The 13304-nt window shown below is 42.7% G+C and overlaps 2 protein-coding genes across 2 annotated transcripts; one reads left to right on the forward strand and one right to left on the reverse strand.

Moving 5' to 3' along the window:
* The first annotated feature begins 2238 nt into the window (after window positions 1–2238).
* Window positions 2239–9858, forward strand: swi2 (Protein singed wings 2). Its single transcript, XM_046621731.2, has 10 exons — window positions 2239–2501; window positions 5638–5805; window positions 5899–6061; window positions 6198–6354; window positions 6695–6846; window positions 6938–7129; window positions 8185–8343; window positions 8423–8533; window positions 8617–8706; window positions 9604–9858. The coding sequence occupies exons 1-10, from the start codon at window positions 2479–2481 to the stop codon at window positions 9784–9786; spliced, it is 1398 nt and encodes a 465-aa protein (XP_046477687.1). The 5' UTR covers window positions 2239–2478; the 3' UTR covers window positions 9787–9858.
* A 5-nt stretch (window positions 9859–9863) lies between these two features.
* Window positions 9864–11424, reverse strand: LOC138190877 (uncharacterized). The gene is made up of 3 exons (XM_069135425.1): window positions 11172–11424; window positions 10471–10597; window positions 9864–10405 (listed from the first exon to the last, which is right to left on the reverse strand). The coding sequence occupies exons 1-3, from the start codon at window positions 11401–11403 to the stop codon at window positions 10207–10209; spliced, it is 558 nt and encodes a 185-aa protein (XP_068991526.1). The 5' UTR covers window positions 11404–11424; the 3' UTR covers window positions 9864–10206.
* Window positions 11425–13304: the final 1880 nt, after the last annotated feature.

Consider the following 13304-nt stretch of genomic DNA (forward strand, 5'->3'; position numbering starts at 1 on the left):
AATTTACTCTTTTTTTGCCCTACCCTGAACCTTCAACCGTGGGAAAAACCGATTTGTATATTCGACATGCTTTGCCTGGAGTCATCGCGACGAACATGAAGACTCATATTTTTCACGTGATTTACAAAGAAACTCATTAAAATTGACTTACGAGTAATCGGTGGCAATGATGGCGTCGTAATGCATCGGGGCCTGGTAGTTTCGTTGGACAAGGATTCCAAGAGTTGTTGATCAATCTTCGACTGCAGCACGAGAATTCGACACACAAATAACGCGACGCGGTTACCCGACGTTTATTATCCGATTTCAAGTTATCACTGTTCACGACACGTATGATGTACAACCTAATAAACACACACAAATACTCACTAGAACTCACCCCGAACTGTTGGTTCAAACGCAGAACGACGAAAAAAATAAAAGAACGCGACTAAAATTATCCGGCCACGGGTTGAATATTTATCCCCGAGGTTCTTAACGAACTATCAATTACTTAACGGTTGATGAATCTCAGTGTAATAACACCGAATGACGCCAAAACCGTGACGTAAACTTTGTTGATTTCGAGTCCAAGACAAGCAACTTCAGGCGACTCGTTTGAACGCGCGATCGTCACTTGTTTCCGGCATTCGTTGGCTCGACCCGAGTGCAAAAAAATCGAATAGAAAATGTCTGGAGTGACTCACGACTCGTATTTATGCCTCTCAGAGACGCCCTGCGAGCCAGGAACCTTTCTAGAACTCTGGACGTTTTCGTAACTCCGAAAATCGCGACACAGAATGTTTTTTTCGCACCCCGTGCTGCGTGGCCCTTGACGCCCGGCACATTCGCCGTATTTATCGTATTTATGACGACACGCTGCGTCCGGCGATCGAAAGTCATTTGCGTACGCGTCCCGAAACGAGTCGTCAAAACAAATATATGTTGTGCATGCAAAAACTTACCGTAACACGCCACTCGAAGCTCGGAGAATCGGACGCGACGCAGTTCCGATCGTTCTGACGGTTTCAACTTGCCGCATCGCTCTGAACTGAACTGCGAAGATTACCAGTGGTTCGGAAAATGGCCACCGACGGCGCTTAGCGCGCCATTCAAACACAACGAGACGACGATGACGATTATTCGATGGAATTAAATCTTTTATAACGTAGATCTTGGTTTATATTACTTTGTGCACAGGTGGGTGGAGCTTTTTTTACGAATTGAGACGTTCTTTGAAGTTGAAAATTATGTCGAATCGTTACCCGTCTACAGCGTACGGAATATTAGTTCTTTAATTATGTGAATTCAGTACCAACGCCATGTTCTAACGTAAATGAAATTTTAGCATTATAGTGGTCTATTTATAGGGTATGGATTGTTCAGCTGAGCACACTTTTGACACAAAAATAACAAGTTGTAACAAATGCTCGGTATTATTGAACCAGCGTAAATAAACTACGCTCAACTATTGCGGTAACGGATACCTACCTACGAGCAACTGAAAGTACAGCTACGCATTCGTCTTTACGATTGCCTACTTTCAGGCTACCAAAATTTCGAACACCTACTTTTAATTTAGAATCAAGTCGCCTATCAACGTTTCGATAAGTAGTTAAAACCTGTAATAGGTCGTGTTAAACTCATCGTTACTGAGTGCAAAAAACCGATTAAAAATTGTAAAGGGAAAAAAATAATACGGTACATCAGTTTATATTTTACAACAAAACGAGTTCGTCGCCTTTTTCTTCAACCCGAAGAAATAACAGGTAAGTTATTTCTAGTTCTAAAAAAAATCTTAACCAATTAGTAAAACTAAAGGAAAATAAATTCTCGCGTATAATATTCTAAGCTCTTGTTGATCACACATCTGGACAAGCACCTCACTTCGCGATTCCGAATTCGGTCAAAGTGCACTTTATTTGAATGCAACTCGAGACATCAAAGTAATTCGCTTGCCAAATGAAAATTGCACAGAATGCATTGGGACCGAAATTTTCCGACGTAAATGAGCACCGTAAGTTTTCAAAAAAAAAAAATAAACATCAAATTTCCAAACTCTCTCTCTGTCTCTCTCTCTCTGTTTCGACTGGCAGCGCCACGCCAAAGCATCCCTGCCATGCGATCGAAATATACGCTTATTGCTTGACGGATGTGTCGAACGATATGTTTGTTTACCGTTTTCAGAACATGTGCGCCGTCGCCAGGTGAAAGCGGCTGCGCGCGGAAGCTGCAAAAGCCCAGCTTAGTCTGTCTGCTCGAGAATTGGTTTGTCCGGGTTCCAGGGTAGACCCGGTTAGCATGCCAGTCGTCGACGCACCTTCCCGACCAATTTCTCGGCGATCTCGTTGCGAGGCGTGATTTGAAAGGGTGGAAGCTGTCTGTCCATAAGAGACGATTAAAAACGAAGAGGAGAAATAAAAAACCGATTGTGAGCCAGGGATACAATTTTTCGGTGCACAGTTTTTCGTGACGACTAATAGGAAAAATCGCGGAATAATGAGAGACCCGGAGTGTCAGCTGTGAGTAAGGAATTATAGTGTGCTTAGATATGAGGCAATTTAATTATTGCTGCCTCGTTTAAGGCCTCAATTTTAAACTTTGTTTGCACGCGAAGTAGACGCTGTATTCGCGACTACCTTCAACGTAAAGCCGATCGGCAAACAACTAAGTTTTACGACCACGTTTCAATACTCGTTTATTCAAATAAACCGCCGCAGCTGTTTTGTCTTTCCGTGGATCCCGAATGTCCTTTGATCCACGCAAATTCGGGATCTCGTAACCGCGATAGATCATCAAAATTCTCTACATTCTTTGCCGGATGGAATGATTGCGGATTGCAGACGGAAAACGACTCATAAAATTTGCAGAATAAAAGATCGAGACAAATTCAGGGGACGTATAACGGTCAACTTCACGTGGAATTTATATAAGTGAACTATGTAAAAAATTGAGCTGTTTTTCTCAAATTTTTTTCCACCTATCGTAAGTTACACCGCGTAGCTTAAAAAATGAATAACAAAATCACGAGGATGAGACGCGTATGAAGCGGAATTTTGTTAATTATTTAGAACGTTTTCATCGATCATAAAAAGAAATCATCTAATGGCGGTGTACGTTTTGTTCCTCAAATAGTGCCGTATAATTATAATACCCATTCTCGTGTAACCTGCGTCAGTATAGGCTTGTTTCCATCCACGCGGATAATTAGCATCTAATTTGCACGTTCGAAGTTTCCTCGCTGGTTGTTTGACACTTTTGTCGTTTATCGCGCCATTCCAACGGCTAGATTCATCACCGATTACAAAATAAATTGTTCAACCCCCGTATAAAATGCTTCATTTTATATTCTATTTACGCGATAAATTTATACAAAAACTTCTACGAATATAAGCTTATAACTAACGTACAATTGTTTATTTTTCTTCTCACTGTATAGACATATCCTCGATATTCTTTACAACACCGACGAGTATAATATATTTCCGCTTAACTCGCCGAGTGGTATCGAAATATATTTTTCTGTTTCCATTCCCTCTTATCTCATCTTCCGCGTAACGTACGTCTTCTTTATTTCATACATCGGACAAAAAGAAGATAAAAAAAAAACCTTCTTCTTCCCAGTAATTCAATTAGCAAGTTTTAGCCAATTTGTCTAACACGCTGTAATTGAATTCACGAAGACTTCGGCATATTAGCATCTCCAAGACCTTCTGTACCTTGTATTTATATCTATCTATTCCTGTTTATAGTTTTCACACAACACGCTGAGATTAGAAAATCCAATTGTTACAATGACAAATCCGACTGACAAGATTAAAGCACGATCGATACGTACAGCTTAACATGCTGTCAGCTGCTCGAAAAGCCGACTTGCGTATCGCCGTTCAAAATCTTAGCTCGATTCTTATCACCGATTTTTATTCCTCAACTTTCTTGTTTTTATTTATTGTTTTTTTTTTATTTGTTGTTGTTTTTTTTTTTTTTATCTACTTTTTCAACAAAATCGGACCCCCGCAATTGTATCGAGCCCGAATACTGTACTCTGCGTCTTATCCTTATCAAGTTTCTCGCTGAAAATCTCGGTTTTCGAACACTCGCTGTGCAAACATTCGGCAGTGAAGTGCACGGGATAAACTCGATACGCATTATTTTCCGGAAAATATCGAGGGTGATTTTCGACGCAGAGAAGTATCCCGATAATCCTGATTCCCCAAATACGAAATTCCGTCCAACGATGGAACTGCATGCACATGTAGATTAGTTACCTACTCCCGCTGATACAGTATTTTATTTAGCAGTGTTGATGATCACGGGCATACCGTTATCTGAGCGTGTTTGTACAACGGTGGTATTTACACCTGTATTCGGGCATTAGGCAATTCCGCAGCTCAGATTGCAAAAGCATATACCTTACATCTCCGCGCACATATGCATATATGTATATACCTATATATACACACATATACATCATGTTATATGATAAAGATTAGATAATGGTTGCTATTTGCATAAATATTCGTCCACATACGCGCCATGCACTACACTTTGGGTTTACTCTTCGTTATATTATGCAAACAATCACTTTATACCTATACACTGGATATTACTATGTACAATGTATAGGCGCGTGCAATAGTTGATATGCGAATAATCTGGCTAAGCCACCGGCGTTAAACGCCAGATTGCTAAGAATAAATTTTTCTTATCTGTAACTAGAGAGGAAAATATGTTTATTTTTTTAACACTCCAATTGTCGAATTTCAATGTACATTCCTGTACTGTATAGCTGATACTTTTCTATTCATGGAAAAGACTTTACGCGACTACAATCCCTCAAGGCGAAGAGAATATACTTGAAAAATGCGCGAATTCGCGCGGTTTATTGGTATTTTTGTTTTGTATTAATCTTCCAGAAATAGCATCAATTTACATACCGGTATTTGTGTATACACGAATAAACGAATGATATATACAGATATGTAATTACAAGGTAATCAACATGCGCAAAAATTCGAGGTGCGGATTCGACTCGTCACTGGTTGTTACAAAATCATCATTTTTTCAAGTGCTTGTGGCTATACTGTTTTTTTATACGTAGCTATATGATATGCTACTCGGTCATTTTGCACACAATTTTCACTGCTCAACAGATTGCCAGCATATCTTATCGCCTGCACAAAGTGTTTGAACTTGATTCCGTAAATTTAAAATTTTAATCGAATCAATCATTGTTCGCACATGTTCGTCGAAATTCTATCGCTTTTAAATAGACAATGTTAAAACAGTATTGAGATCTGTATCTTTTAAATAGAGAAAGAAAAGCTCTATGTTCGTGAACTTTTCTGCTCGTTTTCACGGCGCGTGGAATAGAAAATATGAGCAAGTATACAGGTGCATGTATTCACCGTATTACGGAAGTTATCGATTGCTTGTAACTTGAAAGCTCAATATTTGTCTGTCGGTCGTAACGTTGAAGTGAGTAAATATTGAACAGTAACCGACGCTAACAATAATCGCGTATCCAGACTGAAAAATTTATCCAGAATCGCATCGCGTGATCCATGAAAATATATCATAAACAAACGCGCGTTCAAACGGAGGAATAAAAGTATATTGGTCAGGAATGAAATATGAAAAATCCCCTTCGTTTTCCAGGGCGTTTATCGCAATGATTTTCTTGACAATGGGCTCATCCTTCGGCCAACATCCGTGTTCCACTAATTATTCCGATAACGCCGATTGGCTGACGGATCATTGCGAGTCGACGCCTTCAACGTTCCACTTGATTTGTTACGGCGATCTTCACGGCGGATGGAAGAGCGGGTAAGGAAAAACGAAGGTGAACTTTCCCCGCAACTCCAAAGTACCTCAAAGGCTTCTAAAAATCCATTTTTCCCCATAACGTGGTGGCTACAGATCGAGCAGCGTTCATTTTCTGACGCTGTGCGGATGGCCGGAAGAGAGTCTCGACCCTGAGGATCTACTGAGCAAATTTCCGGCCCTCCGGAACCTCTCGATCATCGACAGCAACGTGACCCACCTGGTGTCCGGCTTTCCCGGCACCGCGACGGACCTGGAAGTGAGTGCAGGATGAATTTAGTCCAGCTTTGAGTATCGAAATCTCGTAGGTATATCCGAAGGACTTCCGGTCTCATCATCCGTCGATCTCGCCTCATTTTATCCCGATAATATCGGCACTGAACAATGTTTCTCAGGTAGTCACGTTCGGCGGTACAAATCTTGAAGAGCTGCCCAGAGCCGCGTTCTCAAACTTGCAGTCCCTTCGAATCCTCGACCTAAGAAACAACGCCCTGAGATTCGTGGATCCGACCGCGATTGAAGGCCCGTCTCTGCAGTACGTTTACTTGTCTGGTGAGCCTTTAAAACTCGCATGTAAAGCACAAAATTGGAACGAAAATATGAAACCGCGACATCTGTCGGTAATATAACGCGCTACTCTACGCTGGCCATATTTAGTTTTAAAAGATTTCTTTCGTCGTATTTTCTGCGGTACATCGATTCATCGCGAAAAAACTAAGAAATTACAGCTTGCGCTGAATTTTCCGTACATCCGTATTCGCGTAATTGACCAAAAACAATTCGCCGAGAGCTTAGTTTTCGCCGCCATATTGCTCAGTCACGCTCCCTGCAAGTTCGTTCCAAATTGTAGCGATGAAATGTTTTTCGGCAAACCAAATTCGACGAATTACAGGAAACCCATTCAACTGCGCTTCCGAGATGATCTGGATACTAAATTCGAACAACGAATCCGTCGCCAGCCGGGTCGTCGACAGGGACAAATTGACGTGCACGCTGGCGTCGAAAACCGATCATCCCCTGGTACAGATGATGGAAATAACCGCGGTGAGTCGAACGAACGAAATTCTGACGATACCGAGTCGAACGAGAATCCAACGACTGCAATGTGCGATAAATACTCATCCCCGATATCCAGGAAGTCGCTGATCAGTGCCAGAAGACGGTCTGCAGCTGCGATCTGACCTACGTCGTATCGACGATGACGGGGTCGTCGAATCGCAAGCAATTACTGGCCTTCGTCACCGTGAACTGCAGTTCGAAAGGCCTTACGGAGCTGCCGGAATTCCTGCCGCAAAATACGACCACCCTTCACCTGGCAAAAAACAAGGTTGGCTAGTTTCTAGTTGGATGTTGATGTGTACGAATCTACGCCGGGAAAATTAGCTCGGAGATCCTAACAGGCGTTCAATTATCGCTGTCGCACAATCGTCTCACTACGTGTAAATTTACTTACACACGAATGAAAAAAATATACAAGCTAATGTACGCAGTTGTTGTCAACATTTTTGTTTTCATGCATCAATGTTACGCTTATCGATGCACAAGGCGACGAATTTATTCGCCCGTATAAATTATTGAAGCGAAATTTCTATTTATTGATTAATAAAGACGTGGTGCAAAGTCATGACGAACTTTCGTCGACGTTTGGGTTTTGATTTTTTACGTAGATATAAGCGGGTTTAAAAACACTTGAGATTTTACTACTGCTTCTGTTTTTTCCTCTTTCTTCTTCCTAGCTACCGTTTTTTTTTTTTTTTCGACTTGTTGTTTCCAAAGCGAAGAGGAGGAGCAGGTCGGTTACGTATTGACTGCAATAATTCAATAGTGGTGTTTACCTCGCGTGTTTAGACAAGAAACTCCAACTTCCTCCACATCATATCGTCGAGTATTTATTACTAGCACCGGTTTTCACGCGCGTTATAGACCGGCGAATTATCATCCTTCGGCCTGGTTTGTATTTCGGGATTTTTTACGATCTGTCGAAGAGCGCATTTTAGATAGATTTCAAACGTTTTCCCGATATTCATTCGCCGTGACGCAAGCACGCGATAATTTCTCAAGCGATCGTATAATATCTTACCGAAAATAACCGAAATCGATAATTCTGCCGAACATTTATTCACTCACCAACTTATCCCGTCTAAATTAAAGCCAATAAAAATTTGATCGAATCGGCCTCGCGGAATCCTATTTCTGCAAAAGAATTATGAGCGGTATAAAAATTGGCAAGAGTTCAATTCCAACAGCCGTTAAATATGAAGTAACTTGTTTCCAACTGCATAAGTTTGCAGCTTAGAATCGATGGAAGGCTTCGGTGATGTGTCTGAATAATTGATTCCTAAAAATTTCCAAATCGCTGATTCTCTGCTCTTTCGAGTGCAGATTCGCGACTTGACTCCGCTGACGAAGAACCCCGTCTACCGTAAAGTCATTGATCTATACCTGGACGACAACGAGGTGGAATCTATAGCGATTCTCGAGGGTTCCGACTGGCTCGATCACTTCCGGGCATTTAGTCTGCGAGGGAATCGACTTAGCTACGTTTGTATCAGAGACAGATTGCAGTTTCGGTGTCTGCACGTCTTCCGATCGCAAGGATGTAAAAATTTGTAAATTTCAGGTACCGCCGTACGTGATCGAGAATGCCCTTCAGCAAAACGACCACCCCGTAGCTATATTGCTGGGGAAAAATCCGTGGCGATGCGACTGTCATTTCACCCCCGGATTTCAAGTGAGCCGATCATTATTTTCTCATGTAAATTGTCGGTCGAACGGAGAATTTTACAAAGTAATTATCGGTTCGGAATTCGTCAGGTACTGCTTAGGAGTCATACTGGCCTTTTCAAGGACGTGGAAGACGTGACTTGCGCCGAGATTCAGGACGACGAAAATTCTGGCAAGCAGGTGAGACGATCGGGGCGGGGGCGATGAATCGATGAGAAATTTTCACGTATTGATCCTATCGTAGCGTGCCGTTTGTCATACTCAACGCACGGATTGAACTTTGCGTAAACGTGTATATTAGGGTGGCTCATTTAAAAAAAAACATTTTCTTTTAAACGTTCTACTCGAAAAATTTGTGACAAATGATGAAAAAAAAAAAAAAAATTGTCGTAAAACCTGAAGGAGGAAGGAAAATATTTAGAGGTTGCTACTAATTATTGAAATATATTTATTTTTTGAAAAATATGTTGTGTTAAGGGGAAGTATTATATATACATATAAGTCTATAAGGTGTAGACATAAAAATAAATAAACAACATTACAATAATTGGTAGCGACCTCTAAATATTTTCCTACCTCTTCCAGGTTTTACGACAATTTTTTTTTATTCAATGTTTGTCACAAATTTTTCGAGTAGCATCTTAAAAAAAAAAAAAGCAAAAAAATTAGCCACCCTAATGTGTATACGTATACGTATGGATAAGTACGTCAATGGTTTTACGCTTGGAATTATTCGTGCCATATGCATTGCAATATTTACACGCATATCGCGGATGCGGAAGAAAAATAACGAAAATATGTTGTTGCTTTTGTGATTGTCGCGATGGAATATTTGCATCGAAGAGATTAACGCTGCTGGAATAATAAGCCCTCATATCCAATCTGTAACGGATGTTTGTTCACATGTGTTTCTTATCCCACTGTTAATAGCGTTAGCTGCTTATTCTCCATATTATTGTTGCAATCTGCATACTCGATCGTCACACCACCTCCAAGGATCAATGCGTCACAATTATATATTGAAGTCCGCATGGCCATCAAATTTCCGTTTCATAAGAATCGATCCGTATTCGACAGATAAGCCACCTCAGCCGGACCGCGATTTGCACCTCACCGGACCAGCACTGGATTCAGCCTCTGGACATCCTGAACGTCGTCCTGGCATCGCTGATTTTCTTCGTCCTTGGCAAGCTGCTCTACGACTACTGGACCTTCAAGAAGACCGGCAAACTGCCTTGGATCGTAGCCAAGATGCCTTAGAACGTCCGTCGACCGATTGGTACTTGTACAATGTATACACGCTGTACGTATTTTGTAAATAAATGATGTTCCCAGTTTTTCCAATATTTGTAACAAATTTTTCGATCAGTTGCTTCGGATCCAGGCTTCGAAATTAGGCTACATAATCGACTTGATAATTTTCACACAGCGTAAGGTTTAAAAGTATCCAAATACGCGAAATCCACCATCGAGGGACGGGGAATGTCGAGTCATGAATTTGCGGGAGTGCTTTTCTGGTCGTTCAAGTAGCTCCGGAGCACATGGTCAGCGGCTAACTTTTTCGCGCTGGAAACCCTGATGCCGACACCTGCTAGGTGCGATATTGAAGTCAGAACGTGTGATTACGCGAGTTCCCGGAGATGACGTAAGGGGGAATAACGCGCCCCGGATTTGTATAAATCAATAAAACGACCAACCCGACTTTGAGTAACCCAGCGCGTCGCACTTGATGGTATATCGACTTCCAACGACGTTCGAAGACTCCTGCAACGAGTGGTAAACCGGCTCCGGGGCGTCGAGCTGCATGCAGATCTTGTAGAGCTTCATGATCGGCGTCTCGTGACCGCACCTCGTGTTCAGGCCCAATATCTCCTCGATCCTGGACACCATAAGCTGTTACGGATGGCGAAGAAGCTGGCGGTACCAATACCGTGAGATACTCACTGTTTCCTTGAGAACGGCGTGAGCTCTCCGATGTTTTCCTCGTCGATCTGTCGACTCGCAAGTGCGAGCAGGGTTTTGGCAGCCGCCGAAGTTTTCGCCGATTTTCGTGAGTCGCTGCAAGCATCGACTGGAAAGGGATCATTCAAGTATTAGCTAACGAACTTTTTGCAAAGTGTAGCATCCCATCCCTAGTGATAACGAACGGTAACGTTTGCTTGTTTTGCCTACGACTGTTTTTTAAAGTAAGCTACCACTTTTTCGAAAGTTTATTGAAAAATAGATTCGTTATCTGAGAATATCAGAAATGTCATTTATAGTCACATCCTGATCAATTTATTCCTACTTTATTAAATATTAATTATTATTACCTATTAATACGCATTAATGTGTTCAGCAATACGTGAATTCACTATTCGTTGAGTATTAAATACATTATAAATCGTCTTTCTTCTTAAACGCATGCGATAAACATTTTATTTGCCAGGGTACTATTATTGAGCAAATCGTGCATTATCAACACCTGTTTTTGAAGAAAATTTTTTATTATTCTCAAGCTCGCGGCGTGTTGGCTTTGAGCACGCTGCGTCGAATTTTCGATATGTTTCTCTGAATAGCAGAGTTAGCTAATACTTGAATGGCCCGCAAAATTGCGAACACCTGAGTACGTGTTACGCGGTAAACAGGTTTCGATTTTCACTCACATGTAAATCCCGCGAAGCAGCACTTCACCTTGACGTTTTTGCTGTAGCTGTAGCTTGGACTCAGGTTTTTGTACTCGACTGAAAGGCCGCAAACCTTCGAGTACTCGTCGAGGATATCGATCGGCGAACGAGGCGTCGCGACGCCGTCGTCTCCGTTGCCCTGAAGATCGAGACGATCGGAGAAAAGTGGTGCAGTTACTGCATAATCTTGGCGGATGGTTTCACTGTGCATACCTGGACTTCACCTTCTACTTTCTCGTGTTCCTTTTGCAGGGATTCACCTACGATCTCTCCCTTCTCCTTTATATCATCGACGCTAGCGGTTCGATCGGCTGAGAGATCGCGTTGTTCCTTATGGTCTTTTGTGTTGGCTGTGTGAAAGGGTCTTTTTACAAGGGTGTTCGCGTCTTTTGGACCCTTAAAATGGGCCGCCACGTTACCACCTCAACCTTTACCTTCGATGTGAGAAACCGCTTCTCGCAGCCTCTGTGTCTCCTCCACCATTCGCGTCGTATCGACGACCTTGGAAGCGGTGGCGATTGTTCCAGCGAATCTCTGCATCAGCTCATCCCTCTTTCCCAGGAGATTGAGCTTAGTTATCTGCTGCATTGGTCCACTTTTGAGCGAGCTTAGTCTCCGCGCGTGCTCGCTTACCGTATCCTCTAAAACGGCGAATCAAAGAACCCGTAAATCATGTCTCAACGACCGTGAATTAATTTTTCCCCAATAAATTCAAGCCCGAGTACGTATGTCCATTCTCGTTCACTTGGCTTCTTCGATACCGATTGATCGGTCGAATCGTTCAAAACTGGATCACAAACTAACCCTTTGCGTTAGCAGCGGAAACCACTGGTGGTGAACATTCCTTGAAACCAGACGGACCGGAGCTTTTACCCATTATTTTAATCGTCGTGGTCTCTCCGACAACTTTTCCCCAAGCCTCAAGGCTCGATGTTTTTTCCACTTCTGCAGCCGAACCATTTAACGACCGATCGACTCGTGGAACCTTTGAAGACACTGGAATTGCCTGGTGTGAGACGGACTCTGGAATACCTTGACGAGACTTTTGACTCCGCGTAAAGCTCGCCCCGGACGATATGAACGATTTCAAACTGATCTTCGGCTCCCAGTCCGGGTCGGGGTTCATCGAATTGGACTCGTAGATGTAAGACGAGCTGGCCCCCGGAATCGAGGGTTGTTCCTCCTCCGTTTGTGCACAATTTTCCAGCCCCTGGTGCGAGATCGAATCGCCGGCTTGCGCCTCGGACATGATTTCGGGAATCTGTGGATATCACGTGCAGGACTCTGCATCGGGGAGAAGAGTTAAGCGGTATCGTTTTATCAGTTACAACTCACTGCGGAATCCTCGGCTGCAGCGGAATCTGAGTAATAACATTGCTCCGAGAGTATCGAGACCTCGGTAGACTTCTCGACGTCGCATTCAGCCGTCAGATCGTCCTGAGAATCGGCGATTTGAAAGGAACTCGATCTCTCTGTGCAAACGGGGCGACGACAATTATCGTCTGATTGAACATATAGCGGCTAGCTTTGGATCACGTTTCTTAATGACTGATCCTTACTCCGACTCTATTTGTTTCTCTTTTTTTTTTTTGTTTTTGTAAGGAAATTTACCCAGGGCCTGAGTGTAGGGCGACCTTAGCTGGTTCAGAAGACCCTCAGCTCGTTCTATAACGTTTTCCATTTCGCATAGAAGGGGAGCGGCGTTGGGGTACCGTTTTAAAATTATCTCCCATGTAACCTCGGCGTCCTCTTCGCCCAGAAGTGACTTGGGTGGCGGAAGTTTTTGGTAAGTTGATGCATCGCGGGTTTTCTTCAACTCCGACATTCGAGACGCGACTGATCTTGATCTGCGATGGGCGATTCTATCAATCCCAAATCAGCACCCCTTGGGTTCGCTCACATTTTTATACTCCCGTCAAAATGTCAGCGATAAACGTGATCGCGTCTGCCTGTTTCGACGTTAAAAAAACAAAGCCATGGTTTCCTGATCTCGCCGTAAATTTATCACTCCAGCTCGAAGCATGCTCAGTACATACTCAGGTTTTGATGAGCGAAGTACAGCTGCTATTCGTAGCCTGAGCTCTGTGTTGCTTCAGGTTACAAAGAACTGTT

The sequence above is a fragment of the Neodiprion pinetum genome, chromosome 4 (assembly GCF_021155775.2).
Source record: "Neodiprion pinetum isolate iyNeoPine1 chromosome 4, iyNeoPine1.2, whole genome shotgun sequence".
Lineage (NCBI taxonomy): Eukaryota > Metazoa > Arthropoda > Insecta > Hymenoptera > Diprionidae > Neodiprion > Neodiprion pinetum.

What these genes read in the sequence shown, in the direction of transcription:
- swi2 (XM_046621731.2), top strand. Translation starts at nt 2,479, where the DNA reads ATGAGAGACCCGGAGTGTCAGCT. An exon ending in CACGGCGGATGGAAGAGCGG is followed by an intron (nt 5,806 to 5,898) that starts GTAAGGAAAAAC and finishes TGGTGGCTACAG; the next exon opens with ATCGAGCAGCGTTCATTTTC. An exon ending in GCACCGCGACGGACCTGGAA is followed by an intron (nt 6,062 to 6,197) that starts GTGAGTGCAGGA and finishes AATGTTTCTCAG; the next exon opens with GTAGTCACGTTCGGCGGTAC.
- LOC138190877 (XM_069135425.1), bottom strand. Translation starts at nt 11,403, where the DNA reads ATGCACAGTGAAACCATCCGCCAAGATTATGCAGTAACTGCACCACTT. An exon ending in CTGCTTCGCGGGATTTACAT is followed by an intron (nt 10,598 to 11,171) that starts GTGAGTGAAAAT and finishes ATCCCTTTCCAG; the next exon opens with TCGATGCTTGCAGCGACTCA. An exon ending in ACGCCGTTCTCAAGGAAACA is followed by an intron (nt 10,406 to 10,470) that starts GTGAGTATCTCA and finishes TATGGTGTCCAG; the next exon opens with GATCGAGGAGATATTGGGCC.